Source organism: Ambystoma mexicanum, chromosome 6q, assembly GCF_040938575.1.
Source record: "Ambystoma mexicanum isolate Mex_15411 chromosome 6q, UKY_AmexF1_1, whole genome shotgun sequence".
Classification (NCBI taxonomy): domain Eukaryota; kingdom Metazoa; phylum Chordata; class Amphibia; order Caudata; family Ambystomatidae; genus Ambystoma; species Ambystoma mexicanum.
The window spans coordinates 969,773,301-969,792,227 of NC_090937.1; the positions used below are offsets into that span (position 1 = coordinate 969,773,301).

At 45.0% G+C, this 18,927-nt stretch overlaps 1 protein-coding gene across 1 annotated transcript in view; it reads left to right on the forward strand.

Moving 5' to 3' along the window:
- The window catches only part of WWC2 (WW and C2 domain containing 2), a 2,565,136-nt gene that overhangs the window by 1,465,657 nt on the left and 1,080,552 nt on the right, over positions 1-18,927 (forward strand). The window contains exon 10 of the mRNA XM_069631472.1: positions 2,852-2,941. Within this exon, the coding sequence (XP_069487573.1) occupies positions 2,852-2,941 (90 nt within the window). The remainder of the gene's footprint in view (positions 1-2,851; positions 2,942-18,927) is intronic.

Sequence of the window (18,927 nt, forward strand, 5' to 3'; positions counted from 1 at the left end):
GGAAGCGAAAAGTGAAGAGTGGGCCCCCACGGCTCTATAGATCCATGATAGCTAGCCTACATATGAGACCGCTCAAGGAGTGTGGCGGGGCAGGTGGCCAGCCAGGTAGGTGGAGACCTACAACAAGTCCCAACTAAGTTAAGGCATCGCCATGAAGGAAATGTGGCTGCTCCAGCTCTGGGGCAAAACAAGAGGTGTTAGCTGGAAGATCTAGAATTGATCTTAACAATGGGGAATTGCTCTCATTGTTTTTCGCCGGCCAAGCATTACAAAAGTGGAAAGACTATGAGCAAGTCAGGCTTGGTCCCACCCCAAAAGGGGTAATCCAGCCTGAACTGCTTGTTCACATCCCTCCTGTATGACACAATAAGCATCCCCAGACATGTTTTGGCCTTATCAGGCCTCATCAGTGAGGAGTAGCTTGAGTGTCTAGGCCCAGCAGTCATGGGACCTTCCAGCCATCACCTCTTTTGTTTTCCATAAATCACCTCGAGTGGGACGGGTATGCCCAGACATGGGTCTCGAGCCTGCTGGGCCTAGAGAGCCAAGTTACTCCTCACTGATGAGGCCGAAACATGTCAGGGGATGCTTGCTGTCTCATGCAGATTCGGTGTGAATAGTTTGGGCTCTACTGCCCCTTTTGCGGTGGGACCAAGCCTGATTTGCATAAATGGACATCAGCAGATATATATATATCTAGAGTAAAGAGAAAGGCAGACTGCAGCTGCCAGTGTTATTCAGTAAAGCATGTGTTGTAGGAAAAAGGGGAATTAGTGAAAGGTAGAAGGGGGAGCCCATGGGAAGGGGTGATTAGGAGCCTGCTTAATGTTTATTTGAGGTTTGTCCGAAAGGGGTATCCATTACCCTCATTAATAAAGGTGCAAGTAGAGAAAGTGAAAATGGCAGGCTATGGTTTGAAAGATGTTTTTATTATTGGCCTGTTGTGTTTTATATTATAAGTGCTCGCCAGGGTTTAAAACTCCCCCTGATGTACTGTGCCTTATTTATCATCTGGAATTCGGATTTGTGGATGGGTTAAGTGAGATAAAGCTAGAGCAAGTGGATAAAGAGTACTGCTTTTTGTCAGCAGGGTTTCATGCCCCATTCAGGCAGGGAGAGGACCCCGAAACTATACCAGTTGTGAAAACCCTTGGATGATGAGTAAAAGAAATGGCGAGTGCATACAAAGGGTTGCAAAAAAGAAATCTGCAATAAAACGCGGGCGTAAGGATTGAAAGAGGGGCTCAGGGTTTTTAAGGGGAAAGGAAGTTGCAGAAGGTACAAGGAGTCCTACCAGGGTGGGTGTCCTGAGAAAGGGTGTCCCCACGCAGAGCCCACTCGTATGTGCTTGTGGAAGAATCCATAAGCAGTGGGAAATGGAGGTTAGTTGTTCCTCTGAACTTGAGTCTGACGGTCAGTTTCCCAGGATCTTATATGTAATGGATAAAAATGAATGAGAGGAAATCCCTGCTGAAGAGTGGGGGATTCTCCTCCATCCATTGGGAGATCAGCTGATGATGAAGCGCTCTGTATCTCCAGAAAGCACAGTCACGGATTATTTCGAGTGAAGTATGCGGTGCATTGCAACATTTCTGGCTCCCTGTTATGAAGACGGAATCAATCTTATTGAGTCTGTTCACCAAAATCTTAGTAAACAATTTAACATGTCAGTTCACATGCTATTTGCACTCCTCAGGATTCTTTCCAGGTTTAGGACCTCTGCCATCTACTCCTCTCAGACCCAACCACGAAGTTAAATGATGTTGTTAAGGATGGCAACAGGTCTCCCACTGATTGTTTATCGAACAGAGCACTGATGCCATCCGGGGAGTGAGGAGAGGCTTTACTGTCTTTCAAAGATTTAATAGCTGGGAGCCCAAACGGTTTAGTTATAGTTCCTTTAAGGTAGGCCTTTGTTCTCAGGTACGTTTTTAGCAGGTTTGTTTTTGTGATGTAATTAGTTCCCATTGCAGTATCTAGGGAGTACAACATTTTGTAGAAAGTCCTCAACGCTTCCACCGAGTCCCCTCATCTTGTACCTACTCTACCTCTTTGTTTAAATGGTGTGTATGGGCCTGCCCTTCCCTTGCCTTTACATTTGGAGCTAAACCTCTGACTTATTATTTTCGTAGAATGAGCATTTTTCTACCCATTTTATTTCCATTCTGGAACTGGAGAATGTATCCTACCTGTATCACCTTGCGGGCTCATGGCACACAACTGCCCTGGTAAAGGGAACTCAGCCGTGTGTCAGACTGAATCATTTGTTTAGGATTCCAAGGGAAAGTATGTCTGCGCTAGTCCAATATAAAAATACTGATGTTACTAGCTGTATGGTTGTCAAGAGTTTGTTGGAAGAACAACAAAATCAACCTGGCCAAATACACAATGAGTTATTTGAGGCACCACGCACTTTCTGCAAGAGGGTAGATGGGGATTTCAATCTTTACTTTTTTGTTCCTACAGTTGTAGGGGGTGGGAGGGTGTTTGCAGGACCTCAGCAGGAAGTTGGAATAGCATTGCTTCAGTGCTGATTACACTGGTAGCTACCACGGGAGTAGGACTCGCAGCACCACACAACTTTCTTACGATTTTAATTGCCCGTTTTTTTAAATGTCTGTCTATATATTTCTTTGTCTTTCTATCCATCTCGTTTGGTAATTTATTTTTTCAGACTAGTTGTTTTCCGTCTTATTTTTATTATTTATGCCACCAGTGCCTACATTATAAACGGCATTGATTTCTATTGTATACATCAGTAACACTTTCCCCTATGCATTTGCTGCGAGAGTTACACGTCTTCTGACGGTGCCTACTTTTCAGACTTCAAGACTTTATCATTTTTCCACAGATTAAAATTGCAAGAAAAAAGAAAAGAACTGGTACAGCAACTCGAGGAAGCTACAAAACGAGCTACCTATTTGCATTGCCAACTTAAAAGGTGGGTGCGCGGAATATATACAACAACAGATAACTTGAACGTCATTCGCGTGTTCTCTCTGGTTGATATGTGGCAGATTTGAATGTGTATGAGTTTGTGTGTGCTGGAGCTTAAAGCATTTTTTTTGGTCCCAATTGTTTCAGGCACATGTCGGTGAAAAAGCTTCTGCGGTTCCAACCGAATGCACACGATGAGAGGTTTGCTAGTGTATATTCTACAATGAAGTTCTGCAAACCATGTTTTTGCTCAACGAGCAAGAAGGCCGGATAGTGGCTGTATGAGCTTGTCATGTTCTTTAAAGTGTGAAAGTGTTTGAGAGTCTGAGGTATGTCGAGAGGTTGTCAGCACCACTTAACCCTTCTTTATACAAAGCAAAATCAAATATTAATTGGAAAAAAGGCTTTGACTGACTGGTTGAAGCAGTCATTCCTGCAGAGTGTATGATGCTCTTCGTTTCTTATCACCGTGCAGCACTTTACGTTGTGCATTTCATTCATGCCAATGTGCACCAATGCTGATGTGCAAAATATCTGCATTTGAAAATATCTGTCCTTTCATTAATGTAATGTTCTTTTAATTATAGTTCTATCTATAAACTTGCTAAGGAAAGGTCTGCCGAATAAATGAGTTGCGTAACCTGCCTTCAAAAATGTGTAACAGTAAAATCCTTCAGTACAAGAAGGAAGGTGCTTCAGGCATAGGCCCCTCCAATCCAAGAAAGTATTACGTCACTTTAACGACTTGGCGTCTCCAACGTTTGGCTGTGTTTAGGACTACAAGTCCCATTAGCCATAGTCCGCATTGTCGGTGTGGAGGGATCATAGGTGTTCTAGTTTAAAACATCTGTAGAGCCGCAAATTGCAGATCCCAACAAAACTCAGGCAAGGGCTGGATTCGGCAAAGCAAGGTCTTGTGAGACGGGGATTGTGGGGAAGGGGGGATGACATGCGGAATTGGAACTGCAAAGACGCTTAAGCATTATCACTCCACCATTGAACGGGTACAGCCATTCTAACCCATTTGTCATGCTCTGCCAAGCTCCCTGTTAAGTATACCAGGAGAGGAGAACTAGGAATATGTACAAGGGAACTAAGTAATGGAGAAGTGTGTAAAATGTTAATCTCACCTTTTTATTAATATTAATGGAATGCGTTTAAGTGCCTCCACTATTTACGGTGCTATGCAATTTTACTATATTAACATCCAGGGCTAAATGAAAGCAACTCGCTTCAAGTCATAATCATATCATATATTCAATGTTGATAATATTTTTATTAATATTTTAATTATGCTCACACATTGTTTTAGGGGAACCTATTTATTTGGTTAAAGCTTTTAGGTGCAATGAACATATATTTTAAATTAAACAGGTCTTTATGTACACTGTGGAGCCAGAAAAAGCCATGCAACTTAAAACCCGCCATCGTTCAAAAATTTGCTAAGCATCCATGCTGTCAACTTGAGACGTATGCAGTTCAGATCATTAGCAATAATGACCTTATACCAAAAGACCATTCTGCAGTGAATTCTACCGCTCTAATTTCTGTAACGATTACCAACTTGGATGTGATTGGAAAACCCAAAGTTAATAAGTGGTAAAAGGTATCTAACTATTTATGTCAATGTCACACGCTTTTGTTTAAGTGACTGAGTATATTATTCTCATAAATCAGACATATTTCATTATCCTTTTTAGTTTGTTCTTTCCCCTCCAGCCTCATCCACTTTGCTTATTGCTAGTACATGTCCTTGAACATCTGGGATGGAATCATGTTGCCCATTACCTAAACATTCAGTCTGCATTGTACTGTCCCTCTTAAAGGTCCTTTTCTGTTAGTATTAGCTAATGTTAATTCTTTCTGTATGAAGACATGCATATACATCTTTTTATCAGCCGATCCAAATTCATCAAGAATTCAAGTCTACCTTTTAAGAACTGTCCCCAAAGGGCATACATAACAGCTCATAGATAGAGGACAATGTTTCTCACGTGATACAGTAGTCCTATGTCAGTCATCACCCACAACCTGCCAAGGGAAACCTACTGTTAATAAGCAGCAGCACTTTAATCAGCCTGGGCGGGGCTTAGCCCAGATCCTGAGGGGACATGAGAACAAGGAGTTAGAAGACTTGCTATCCAGCTGAGGGTAGAGTCCGGAATACGCGTGGGATGGCAATACTTGGCTGCGGGTAGAGACATTTCTGCCCCTACCCTTTGAAGTTGTCCTCAGGGCAAGGTGGTGGAAGCATGAGGTCACAGTCCATTCGGAGTGTGTTGTGACTACTACAGATATCACATATGTGGCACCATTTTTTTTTGTTGGTCTCTGAAATATCTAGGCGTGGTGGTTTTGGTCACTTGAGAGTCAGAATATTAAAATTCAAAAGGTGCTGTTTATCTAGACGTTAACCTTTTCATATGTTCTTAAAGTACTTTCCTTAGGGTTTGGTCTCAGCTCATGGTGCACATACATGGGGCAATAGGCAGGCCTCAAACACACAATTCATTTGTATACATGAAAATACATTTTAATGCTATTAACATTTTCTGTTGATGCTGTTTCTTTCTTCCTTACTTTAGTTTCCCTGTATGTGCCTCTAATTAGTATTCATTGTGGGTCTTCATATGTATTCTTTGTACTAGCACACGTGTTTGGTAAGTCTTGAATTGTTAGCTAGTTATTACATCTTTAACCTTATACAATCTCCCTTGACATCATGTTACCAACATTATAAACACAACCCCTTGTAGGGACTTTACATCAAAATTAATTTCACATGTGATACCATCAGTGATGTCATCAATGACGTTTGTGATGTCATCATTGATGTTATGGGTGTTAGTATTAGCAGTGCATGGTTGTGGCGCGAGGTCCCTGTAACAACGTTTTTCCATAGAATTTCATAGGTTTTTGCAAGTGCAACTTAACCATAACGTCTCTTTAACAATGTTTTTGTTAGTGAATTTCATAGGTTTTTAGTAGGGCACTGTTTGCAGAACGTTGCTTTAGCATAGTGTTTTCTGTAAAGAGGATAGGTATTTCATATGGCAGCATAACCATAATGTCTCGTTAACAATGGTTTGTTTCTAATTCCTTGGCGGCCCTCATGATAAATGTGTGGAAATGGCAAATTGTCTGGTGTACGTATCCATTTGCGCTACCCCTTACTTTTCCGAATAGTGTTGTCGTATCATACCAATTATAGATGTACATAGTAAATGTTGTGTAGTGTGGCAGTAGGCTCTCTTTTTGTGTTAACAGGGCATGATAAATCTGTGCCGCACAGTACTGTAATGGCCGAGATGACTACAAATGAGCAATATGGACATTTCCTAGGGACACTGCACATGGTTGGCATATGTGCAATCACACTGCAAGTATCCGTAGCACTCCATTAGTGTCCGCATTGCCGCATCTTCGAATGCACTTTTAAGTAGTTGTGGAAGTGGACATGTTTCCGTTCCACACCTAGACCCATGCATAGGTCATCCACTGTATGCTGGTAACACCGCCCCTTGTTGCCAGCCCTCCGGATTCATGCAGTAGGCTACCGCATTTAAAGTACTGCTGCCGACCTCATGGGTTGCTCTGCAAACCTACCAATGTGTGGCTACAGTACTCCTAACTGTATAACGGCCACTGTTAAACAAGGAACAGCAACCTGCATTGTCATGTGGCTGTGTTAAATATCGCATTACTTTCATTTATCTGCTGCTTGCCTTTCCATGTGTCGTGAAACAAATACATTGAGTCTGCACTCGGCGGTGTGACGGAAAGTATCAAGCGGTCGCCTGCCAGTCGTACATTTGAAGAAAACATGTAACTGCAGGTGGGACAGTTTGTACTAAGTCTGCAAAATGGCAAAGCTGCTGCACCTTCCTCACGCACATACTAGTGCATGTAAAGGCAAGTAAAGAAACAGCAAAATATGCAGAGAGCAAACAACCTTACTGCTGGTTAGAAAAGCGCTGTAGCTGCATGGGTCACACAGAATAAATGGCTTCCTGCTGCACATAAAGAAGCTGTGTTTTCCGTCTTTGTAAACATTCTTGTATTCCACAATGTATGGGTATCCGTGAATGCTACCCCTAACACTAATGGCGTAGCATAAGGTGTTTCTACTGCATGTGACAACAAAAGAAAATAAAGCACAAGGGACCAGTGGGCAGGCTACCGCCCTTCCAGCAATTACGTAGGGTACTTTCATTTACAGCATTTTGCACATCTGCTGGTGCAACAAGAGGGGCACTCCTGTAGGGCAGTGCAGCTATAAAATAACAGTTGAAAACCAAATGGCGCACTACAGACCCTTACCCGGTAAAGGGCATTGTATTGTGCATGTACTGCAACGTGCTACTGTACAGAGGGAAGGTACTTGGAAGGGCGTGCGAACGGTCCTTACAGGAGCATTACAATGACTGGCACCTATGTAGGTGAGGGTCACACAATAATTCCGTCTCCCGGCACGTCCCCTATAGTATCCAGGCAGGTGCTGCCCTTTCTGTACCGGATCTTTCCTGCCGTTCCTTCTGTGGCATGTGTGAGAACACCGTAATAAATGAAAATGAACTGTGAAAGGGAAAAGTGTAAATAAAGAAAGCACCTTTCACAGATCAGCAACAGAATTGCCAATGCACGCATGCAGGGTGCGAGGCGTGGCAGTGTGGGAAACACTGTAGTTCAATCGGTTACAAAGGGGGTCGTTGTACAAAGAGGTTTTTTTAGGTGTTCCAGAGCATTTTCAAGAGAGTCACAGCGCAACACTAAGTACAAAAAAATGTTACTACTTTCAAGAAGGGCACCAAGCCAATTTAGATGGAGCTGGGGAAAAGTATTCATGCTATGAAACGTCATAGTCCCGTGGGCGAAGGATGCCATTGGCACATGTCGAACAAAGCCACAAATACTCTTCTTTGCAATGTACCGCGCTGTCTGCATTCACGGACCAAATAGAAAAATACACTGACACATCGGTGGCTGCATAATGCAATAGAAATTTATGCAAGAGATCTGAAACAAACGCATGAACTGGGCCAGTGCCTCCTTCATCGCAAATGGCACTTAAGGTTGTGTAACATGCTGTGCCATTTTCCCTGCACAATGAACAGCAATAATATCGGCATGATTGCGTGTCACCAAAGTGTCACACAGCAAAACAAAAACCTGGCACCTCCTTGTAGCTACTCCATAGCACTACGCTTGCACATGATAGATTGTAAAATGAGTAGCCACTACACAGTGTTTTCCATTCACTTTCACTCAATGTATGCCGGAATCCCCTAAAACCTGCACGCTGTGCCTCGTGAAACACACAGCCATAACCGCACCCTCTGCATTTCTGTCGACAAATACACTGTGTACCACAGTCTGTCCGTACACACCACACCCACAAAATGTATTGCCCAATCCCGTAGCCTCTGCAGGCCCATTTCTATGGCCGTCATCTGCAAAAGGGGCATATGTAACACGTGCCACCCTGTAACTATCGCAATATTCGCAGACTTTTTCTGCTGGGCACGCGCAGGAGTGGGGGAATAACTTTCAACCAGGGGAGCGGATGCCGTTAGTTGTGGTGGCTCTTAAAAGAACCTTTTTTTTAATTCTTTTTTTTGTAAAGGTGCTTCTGTGGAAACACTTTTTTTGCGGTCTTCATACGTAAATGTGTGCTTTCAACGTCAGCTCACATTCTTATAATAGGGTCTTCACTTTAGCGTGTAGATTGTGAAACAACATTTCATTGCCACTGTGCGACAAAAATATGCCATTTGCCTTGAAAAGGTGTATGTATCGCAAACCAATGTTCTCATTCTCACAAGAGAACATCCCAGCAGCACTCAAGAAGTCACACATGCTTCTGTTGATGAGACCCTTCCCGACCTCTGGCTGGCGACAGGAATCATTGGAATACTTCCACACTATTCTCGGGGGTATACATGAGAAAAGCACCTTGGCAGTAGGAAAAATGCGCTGCACTGCTTTCATCATAATCTTCAGTTGACTAAACACATGGGAACAAGGCATGTAACCCAAAAAGAAGGCTCCAAAGTGCACAATCACAAAATGTACAGTTGCTGAAGAGGCCATGCGTCGACATTCTACAAGCAGTCCGCCGAAACAGCACAATTTGATACTACACCACAAAGCGTCCACTCCCTCCAAACCGAAATTGCCCGACAAGTCTTCGTGGAGGGCATACATGCACAGATCTTCCACAAAGCCACCACCCATGACGAAAACTGTGCATCTTGCCATCCGCAGTACACAAAGTAATAGTGAAACTGAATGCCGCCCTTTCCTGTGATGCACACCGAGAGCACCTGATTGGCCAAAATCCATAGTCTCACTTTCATTGGCCACCAGGATGAGAAGTGCTAAATGTGCCACATTCCTTTCCCCAATGAGCGTAGGGGCAGCGCCCCGATGAGACAGGAGGATTCCTTCTCCGTATTGGAGCTCTTTCCTGGATGTACACCCTGAGCACCTGATTGACCAAAGGCCATAGTCTCATTTTCATTGGCCAGCATGCTGAGGAGCACAGAATGTGGCACGTGCCTTTTTCCAAGTACCGCGTGGGCCATGTCCCAGTACAGCAGGAGGAGTCCTTCTTCGTATTGGTGTGCTTTCCTGTGACGCACACCCTGAGCACCACCTGATAGGACAATTGCTGCAGTTCCATTTCCATAGGCCAGCATGGTGAGAAGCACCGAATGTGGCATGTGCGGGTCCCCAAGTACGTCGAGGGCCGGGCCCAAGTTAAGCAGGAGTCCCTCTTCTTATTGGCGCACACCCTAAGAATGTGATTGGACAATCCCCACAGTTCCATTTTCGTGGCCGCTACTCACAAAATCCCCAGATGTAGCTTTTGCGCTGCATGCGGGTGTGGGGGAATAAGTTGCAACCAGGGCAGGGGTAGTTCGTGGTAAGGGGCGACTCTTCAAAGAGCTGGTTGTTTTTTTGTTGTTTAGATGCTTCTACGGAAACATCTTTTTTTTGGTTTTTATTAGCTTTTCTGAGTTCATCTGCTCACAATAGTACAGTAAACTCTTCACCGCAGCCTGTAGACGAGCAAACACAACTGCACTGCCAATGGGTGACAACAAAATGCAATTTTCTTGGAAACACTTTGCATTTCCACAACTAATGAGGTCATTGTTGCAGAAGAACATTCCAGGAGCGGACAAAAAAGTATACATGCTTCTGTTGATGAGACACCTTCCTGCATCTGGCTCAGAACAACATCCATGAGCAGTAGGCCATACTTTTGTGGTATCATGGATGAGAAAAGCACCCTGGTGGTGGGAAAAAGCATCCTCACGACATTCAGCAATCTCCTCAGTCTACAGAAAAAATCTAAGCAAGGCAGGTAACCCATATGCATGCCGCCGTAATGGATAACAATGACATCTACTACTGTAAAAATGGCGAGGTCTTTGCAAAGTGCATGCATATTGGCGTAATTGGACTCATACACAGCATTCCACGATGCATCCACTCCTTCCAAAGCAAAATTGCCATCAAAGTGTCAAGGGATCACGTACAGTCAACACAATGCGTTTTGCCATGTCAGCCATCCTCAGTACGCAGAATGTAATGTACATCAGTTACACCTCCCCTTCCTGTTGACCACACCCACACTACCTGATTGGCTAATCCCCACACTGCCATGGCAATTGGACAAGGTGGTGTAAAGGGCAGATTTTGGCACATGCGCCTCCCAAAGTAGCGTGAGGGCCGCACCCCTGTAAAGCTGGAGCAGTCCTTCTTCCTGCCTCCCAAAGTAGCGTGAGGGCCACACCCCTGTAAAGCTGGAGCAGTCCTTCTTCCCTTTGCAATATGTTCTCTGCAGCTCTACTTCATTGTGTTACGCGTAAATAGGCACACACACATCCACCAGTGGCATCGAAGTCGCTATCATCCAACACTGTCACTCTTGTCCAATACTTGAAATGTACCATTACACATTTACAGTGCAAATGTCGTGCCATTCCAAAGCATGTCCAATACAAAGCTCAATGAAAGTATGCACGATTTCTCCATCCATATACATCCACATAGCCACCCTTGATGTGGCACATGTAATCCTGAAAGTACCGCGTAATGTACTACCTTTTCGTGATAGTGTGGGGGTGGGGTTAAACAATATCAAACTGGGTAGGGGATTCAGTCTTCCATCGTATATGTATTAAGGTTTTTTTTTCCTTTTTTTGTGACGTGCGTGCCAGTAACTTTATTTTTATTTTCTCTTTATATGCGTGTCTGTTTTCCTCTCGTCACATTTTTACCACATTCTGGTCAATGCTTCTTGCACAGTGTAAAATAAAAGGCCATTGCCAATGGCGCTCAATTAAATGCCATTTCTATGGAACCACTGCGTATTTTGCGACCTCATTATCTCATAGTGGTTGGATTCTGTTTATAGTACACCTCCGACCTCTAGCTGAGGACAAATTACACCGTCATGGACCCAAACTCCTTTTGGTGTTATGCATGAATAAACAACCGTCGCAGTAGGAATAATACGCATCACTGCGGTCATCAACCTACTCAGGTGACGGATTAATCGTCCACACGACATGTAACTCAAATGTAGACTTCCATAGTGCAGCACAACGAAGTTCAACGTTCGTGGCGGACGCCACATATCTGCAAACGCGACCCATCCTGCCGAAACTGCAGTCACCCTGACCGGCCGAGAGGGCGTCCATTCCTTCGAACCTGAAATTACCAGTTTCCACACAACACCTGTGCAGATGGCGCACAAAGGTATCACCGATGATAAGCACTGTGCGTCTCTCCATCTCGACTACCCTCACGAAACAGTATTGGGAGGAAATGGTAACACCCCTTCCTGTGAACCACACCCTAAACTCCTACTTGCCTATTTCCCACAATTCATTTCCCCTTTCCACCCTGCTCATAATGGCAAGATGTGGACGTGCGTTTTCCCATCTACAGTGAGGGCCACGGCCCAGTAAAGCTGAGACAATACTTCTTCCCTATGCACGGTCACTTTTTGCAGCACTCCCCCATTGGGTACTATCGCATTGCACACTGTAATTTCTATACAGCACTCCATATTTACAGTTGAACACTCTAAGTACACGTTCTGTTTCATTGCAAAGCCCCTCCACCAGAAACTTCTGCTAAATAATGCACAATTGCAGCACCCACAAAGATCCTAAAACGCACCCAGCACACCTTTGGCCATGCACACAGCATTGCAGCCCTTTCCACACCCACCACAACACTATGCATCCAAGCAAGCGACCATGTGGGCACCTAACATTATTCACAAACGTAACATACGTAGCGGCACTTCTACCCAACTCCCCCCACACCATAAAGAACCCATTCACAAAAACATGTCACTCTTAGCAGAATCCACAAACATACCACAGCCTGCATCACCCCTACGCACTGCCATTCACAAAGTATTGTGTCACTGCCAACCTATGCACAACAGCTGCAAAATATTGGGCCTACTTCAATAAATCTGCACACAGCACAGTAACCAACCACATATAAGCTGCACTTCAAACATATCCATTTCCATACTCACGTTACATACACACTGCACCCTGTGGCCACACTGCACAACTTCTCACTGCACCATCTTATGCTGCACACCAAACACTGTAGCATGGTTCAACTATCACCACAACCATGGATTGCACAATACACGCTTCCCAACTCACTTGTAGTGCTATAGCATGTCGGCAATGTGCGCCACACCCATCTCCAAATATCACCACCCTGTGCCTCATGCACTATCAAACCTGCATTGCTCCAGTGGGTGTGCTCCTTGCACACATTCCCTGCACGTAATGCAATCATGCATGTCAGCATGTCACCAACTACCACTATGCACATACGCACCAGTGTCACCAGCACTCCTAACCAACCTCCACACCGCAATGGACATGCACAGCGTTAGATGCAACAGTTACCATAATGTATAAACATTACACTGTTTCCGGCACCCCTACGCCCTTTCATTCATATAATATTGTTTTACCGAATTCCACTCAGAAGGTATTGTGTCACTGCCAACATAACCACAAAATGTTTACAACATTGTCCATACTGCAGACATAAGTACACGTCCGCTACCGCAGGCCTAGTAATATATTACATGGCCTGCGGCAGCAGCCATGTAGTTATGGTAAAGTTTCTAAACCCAAAGGAAGAGCACATTTTGGGCAGTTTATAATTTCACTCCACCTGGACTAATCCTCACCAATCTTTGCAAGTATATGGCCCACTCTGAATATTGTTGCAAAGTTTGGTGAGGTTTGATCCGGGGGGGGGGCAAAGTTATAGGGGGGGTCCCAACATTTCTTTTTTTCCCGTAGACATAATGGGAAAAAACTTTGCTCACGCCTACAGCCCAAATCGCTGGAGGGATTTTCACCAAATTTGCAGCAGGAGCGGCGGCTTGGTCCCGAAAGCTTGCTTTTGTTAATTCGGTGAACATCCGTCCAGTCGTTTCTTTTAAAACGACCAAAATGTAAGTTAAAAAAATAAGTGATATCTGTGTCCACTCCACGGACACACTTCCCTTCTTCCCTTTTCACTCCACGGACAGGACACCGATTGGCTAGTGGGGCTACGCCATATCCGCTGACAATCAATGTGTTCGCTGATTGGTTGGAGTGAAGCGTGAGGTGCATCACATTTTCTCGATGCGCCCACCATCTTGGATTTGCGGACAGTGGACAGTGTCCGCGGACATCGCGGTAAAAACATATTAAAAAATACAACTTTGCACTTGTCAAACTTATCAACTAATCTCTGGGGAGGTGGCTGCAAGAAGCAAAAAAATTGGTGTTTTTGCCGCGAAAGTCTGCAAACAGTTTGGATGTTCGCGTACAGTCCTGAGAAGTTCGGGGACACTTCAGATGTTTGGGGGCAGTTTTTGGATGGCATATGACTTTGGTACCACTCAATGAAGCTGCATGAAATTTTGCATTTATGTTTCTAACCTGATTCCGAATGAGTTTGCAAAGTTTGGTGGGATTCTGTCAAGAGGGGGGAAAATTAGAGGGGGGTCCCAAAATAATGTAAAGGCTTATAAATGAGGTGCCATTTGACAAATCTACACAAAGGTTTGCAAAAAGATTATAGATCTAGATATAAATGTTTTCGTAAAGTCTGAATGGATTTTGTCAAGTGGGGGCTAGGTTATATGACGGTTGTATGTGCATACATTTGACACTTTTGAAAAAATAAAACATGGGTGGATTTCCAGCAAACTTGTGTAAGGAGCATTGGCACGGACCTTAAAGCATGGTTTTGCAAATGGGCCCGTGTTTTATTTTTTGACAAGTGTCATAATGTAGGTACAAAAAATAGTGATATCTTTGGTGACTGAGGTGTAGCCTGTGGTCATGGGCAGTGGCCAGATTGTCCCGGTCATGGAATAAGGTCATGATCCGGACAATCTGGCTACTGGCCATGACCACGAGGGACAACACATGGGGTTAAAGTGGCCATGTCCACATGGGACTGGCTTTGTGGTAAAGTTATTCGAAATTTGGATAGATTTGAAAGGGAAGAAAAATGTGTTTGTGGTAATATGGTCAACAGGCTTCCATGGAAAGCGAAGAGGAGCCCTGTATGGAACCCCGCCTTCCCTTTCGATGGTGGCCATCTCAGAAAAGGTTTTTCCTTCATACACCAGGACACCGCAGGCGTCACGGTGTAGGAAGAAAACCCCTTTTTTTTAGCACCCCCGGGTTCCCGCTTTGGGAACTTAGGGTGCTAATGGCCTTCATCCCCCATTACAGGGGCTCGAATGGGGGGATAATGGTCCAGGGACCTCGTTATCTACCCTTGTATCGCTTGGACTGGTAACTTGGGCTACTGGGCCGGTATCCACCATTCCAGTTCCTGGAAGGGAGGATGAACGCCACAATATTCACATTAGCGTAACACAAAAAGCAAATGGTAATGTTGGAAAATCTTATTGAGTCTATGTATTGTACTGAGAAACATAGGGCCTCATTACATGGATGGCGCCATGGTTCATGCCGGTAAAATACTGGCACCGCCTTGGAGGAAAGGGGAATTACCGCCCCATTCCAAGGTTGGCGGGGCGGTAATTCCCCCTTCCACAATTGCCCTTCCCCATTCCCATTTTTGGCCCATAGGGCTCAATGGGAATGGGGAAGGTGCTAATTATGGTACCGCAAACTGCGGTACCGTAATTAGCTCCCTGGGTCCCTTTGCGGGTTGGTTTTTAACGCCTGCAAAAAGCAGGCGTTAAATCCCCCAACCCGCAAAGGGACCTTGTAGTAAGGCAGTAAGGATTTACCGGTACCGGTATTTTACCGGTACCGGTAAATCCTTACCGCCATCCGTGTAATGAGGCCCATAGAGTAGATGGAGTCTATACTTTTTTGTGTTCTATTTTTTAACTGTGAAAGGTGGTTCCTAAAGGAACATTTCTTTTGTTTTTTTAATGTACTTTTGGCAGGAGAGCTAAGAACAAAGGGTTGGGAGGAAATGAGGGAAGAGGCACGCAACACTTAATATGGAGGGGTAGGTGGACAGGGAAAATGTTGCGCGTGTGTTATTTCCAAGGTAGGGGCAGTCTTTCTCATGATCCTTGATTACAGCAGTGGTGGTGGCTCTTGGAGAGTAGGGATGGCATTAACTGATGCCATTTTAAGATAAACAGCGGTTTTGCTAAAAGTATGTACTGTGTACTAGATTGTTAATGGATAATGAGTAGGAATAGGGGTTGGAGCTGTGCAAGGGAAATTTTGAAGTTGAAAGTTCTTAGATCAGTCGAAATTGCAGTTTCGAACTGTCCGCGAAGCACGGATCTTATCGTGAAGTGTGGGCGGGTTCTCGGACACGTCATCGTGCCATGCGCCAGCGTATGGTCATGTGTCACTGTCCGGAAGGTGCGCAATGAAGTCAGATGTTCATAGACGTCTACGGATGCAAAACTAGTTGAAATAGTTGCAAAAAGTGTATAGAAGTGTTAAAAATGATTTTAGTAGGTGGGAAATGGCAGAGTTTTAAGGTGACACTTTGTAAATTGGACACAGATATTGCTATGTTGGTTACGTTTAATATTAGTAAGTTGTAGGAAAATAGCACGCACTGGTAAAAACCCATGAAATTCACTGACAAAACTTTGTTAAAAGGACGTTATGGTTAAGTTGCACTAATAAAAACCTATGAAATTCAATAAAAAAACTTTAACGGGACATTGTGGTTAAGTTGGACTAATAAAAACCTATGAAATTCAATGAAAAAACTAAAGGGACGTCATGGTTACAAGTAAACCGAAAAACCCCTGATTTTCCCCAGTTATGGTAAGCTAAGCAACCATAACTCGTGCCACCACCGTGCACTGCAAAGACTAACACCTAGGCCATCAAAGATGACATCACAAATGTAATTGATGACATCACTGATGACATCACATGTGAAATACATTTTGATGAAAACGCCCTACAAGGAGTTGTGTTTATATTGTTGGTAACAAGATGGCAGGGGTGATCGGGAGACCTATCGTGAATTACTTAATCTATTAAATAATGTACTCATCTAAAATCATTGTATTGGAGTGTTGTTGTTAATACAGAAACCTAATCATATATAAACATAGGCAATGACTGCAGCATGCACCATAGAAGTACACTATTTATAGTCTTGTAATTTTGGATAGTACAATAATTAATGCTACCTTATCAGAGTTTTGAGTAATGTTAAACATGTAATAACTAGCTAACAATTCAAGACTTACAACACTTGTGCTGGTACAAACAATACATATGAATAACCACAATGCATACAAATCAGAGGCACATACAGGTGAAGTGGGAGAATGGAACAAAAGACTCCCACCAATCCCCTCACGCCCCTGGCCTAGAGGATCGCGGCCCAGACACCCACCACGAGAGGAGTTTGCCTATCTACCAGACGACCAAATACCCTGGTACAGGAACATACGGATGTGCCCACCAGCCTGCCCACCAGCCTGCCCTGCCCATGCCGACACCTGCGGCATGGATGAACTCGACTGAACCATTCAACAATAAATAAACACATCGTTAGAGATGCCATGACGACCTAGCCAACGGTCAGCACACCCGTGCAAACATGCACACTGGACACTCCCACACCAATCCACACGAAGAACATATTCAGTGCTATGACCTAGGTGACGGACACACCCACTGACGCGCATCTTTATTATTTTTCACATAGGTTTTTCAAAATGCAGAAACGCAAGACGCACAACGAACTCATCTAAAATGCTTGCTGACGCTTCTCCTAACCCATGCATTGCAATAAGAAATATAACGAAGACATGATACTGGGGATAAAGCAATATGATACCATAACCTAAAGCGCTGTGCATCAAACATCCCCACCTATGCACCAGGCCCAAGTAGGCCGCAAGCAAGAGCCTCCATGAACATTGAACGAGCAAGAGTACAATTGCTGACCCTGCAGAGTGAGCCCGGCGAGAAGAGACAGTCAAGGGCACAATGTTGCAAACTCGCATGCCACAAGCCGAAGCCAAGGTCACACCTCCAAACTAAGCCAGACACACAGTGGAAAATGCAATATTAAATGTGCAGAATTCTGCCTCAACCACGGTCTCTCCTCACATGACCAAGCCGAACCTGACAGGGTGCCAGACCCAGGAGGAAGGAGGCGCCTGGATCCCACGTTTTGAGACACAGGCAGCAACAATGAAGCGACTCAATGGACATCTGCGGCGGTGGGAGTAGTCTGCCCTCCAGCATATGAACAAATCCTCGCATTGTCTGCACATACCCATAGTTATACATTGTTGCAAATGACAGGTGCACCGCGAGCTGGGAACAGCGATGGTCCCAGACTGGGGGGCTCGCGAGTGGACCAATCAGAACATGGGGCACTTATCACTGACGCCATTAACATTAGCCAATCCTCAGGGGTCTTCATGTAACAATTTTCATGTATCTAATTGAAGGGACAACCCAAGTATACCACCTGACTGACCCTCAACCACTAACAGCGTTCTCTATACGTATGCTATACTAACTCTACCACTCGAGGAACCAATCCAGAGTGGCGATAGGTTTTTTGCTAACCTTCCCAGGTGACGCAAGTAGCGCGTCATATTGAGGTAAAAAGGGCCTGCGAGCCCCACGAAGAAAAGAGAGAGTCAGGACGGACACGTACGATCCTTGACCCATCCCTGCCGTTTTTTTTTAATAAACAGCAGAACCACCTTGCTTCTTGCGTGTGCCTCATACTCATTTTTGGGATACGCGGGAGGAGTTGGGGCCTCCCTGCCCGGGGGTCCGCAGACGGCCAGCAGACCCCGGCAGAATTTCCCCCTGGACAAGTTGGAGGCACTGCTGAGATCTGTGTAAGATCTGCTTTTATTTTATTTTTCCGAGTGCTCCCGTTGCGAGGAGGCCCGGCGGCGTGGCCCCCTCTGCCGCTGCCCCCTTTTGCGGACTACAGGACCATCACGGAACTGAGAGAATACCGGACAGCGCAATCCGGATATTGGCCTTCGGGAGCCGGTTGAGAAGTATCCCGCTCGCGGTTGGCGAGTGTCCAGATGTGGTCCAGACGAGGGGAGGTGGCGAGCCGCTTGGAGGGGTGCACGCAGTCGAGCGGCCCCGCATCAAGAGAACTTGGTGAGTATGCCACGCCCAACAAGCAATGTGAAATTGTGAGGGAGGGGGGAGGAATAGAATACGGGAGGCGGGAGGTGTTACACAGGTGCGCGGCGAAGGTTTGATAAATTAGTATTGACGGTGAAGTGAATGGTAGCTGGACAAGTGCGAGAGCAGTCTGCTACGTTACGGAAGAGGAGGGGGCAGAGCACGAAAACATCACGTGCGGCCACTCGTAGAAACTGATTGGCCTAGGTCGCGACCACGTGTAAGGGTGTGTGTGTGTGCGGTTTCCTACGATTTGGTGATTATTGATCAATGAGTAGATGAGGATCCCTATTGATCGAGC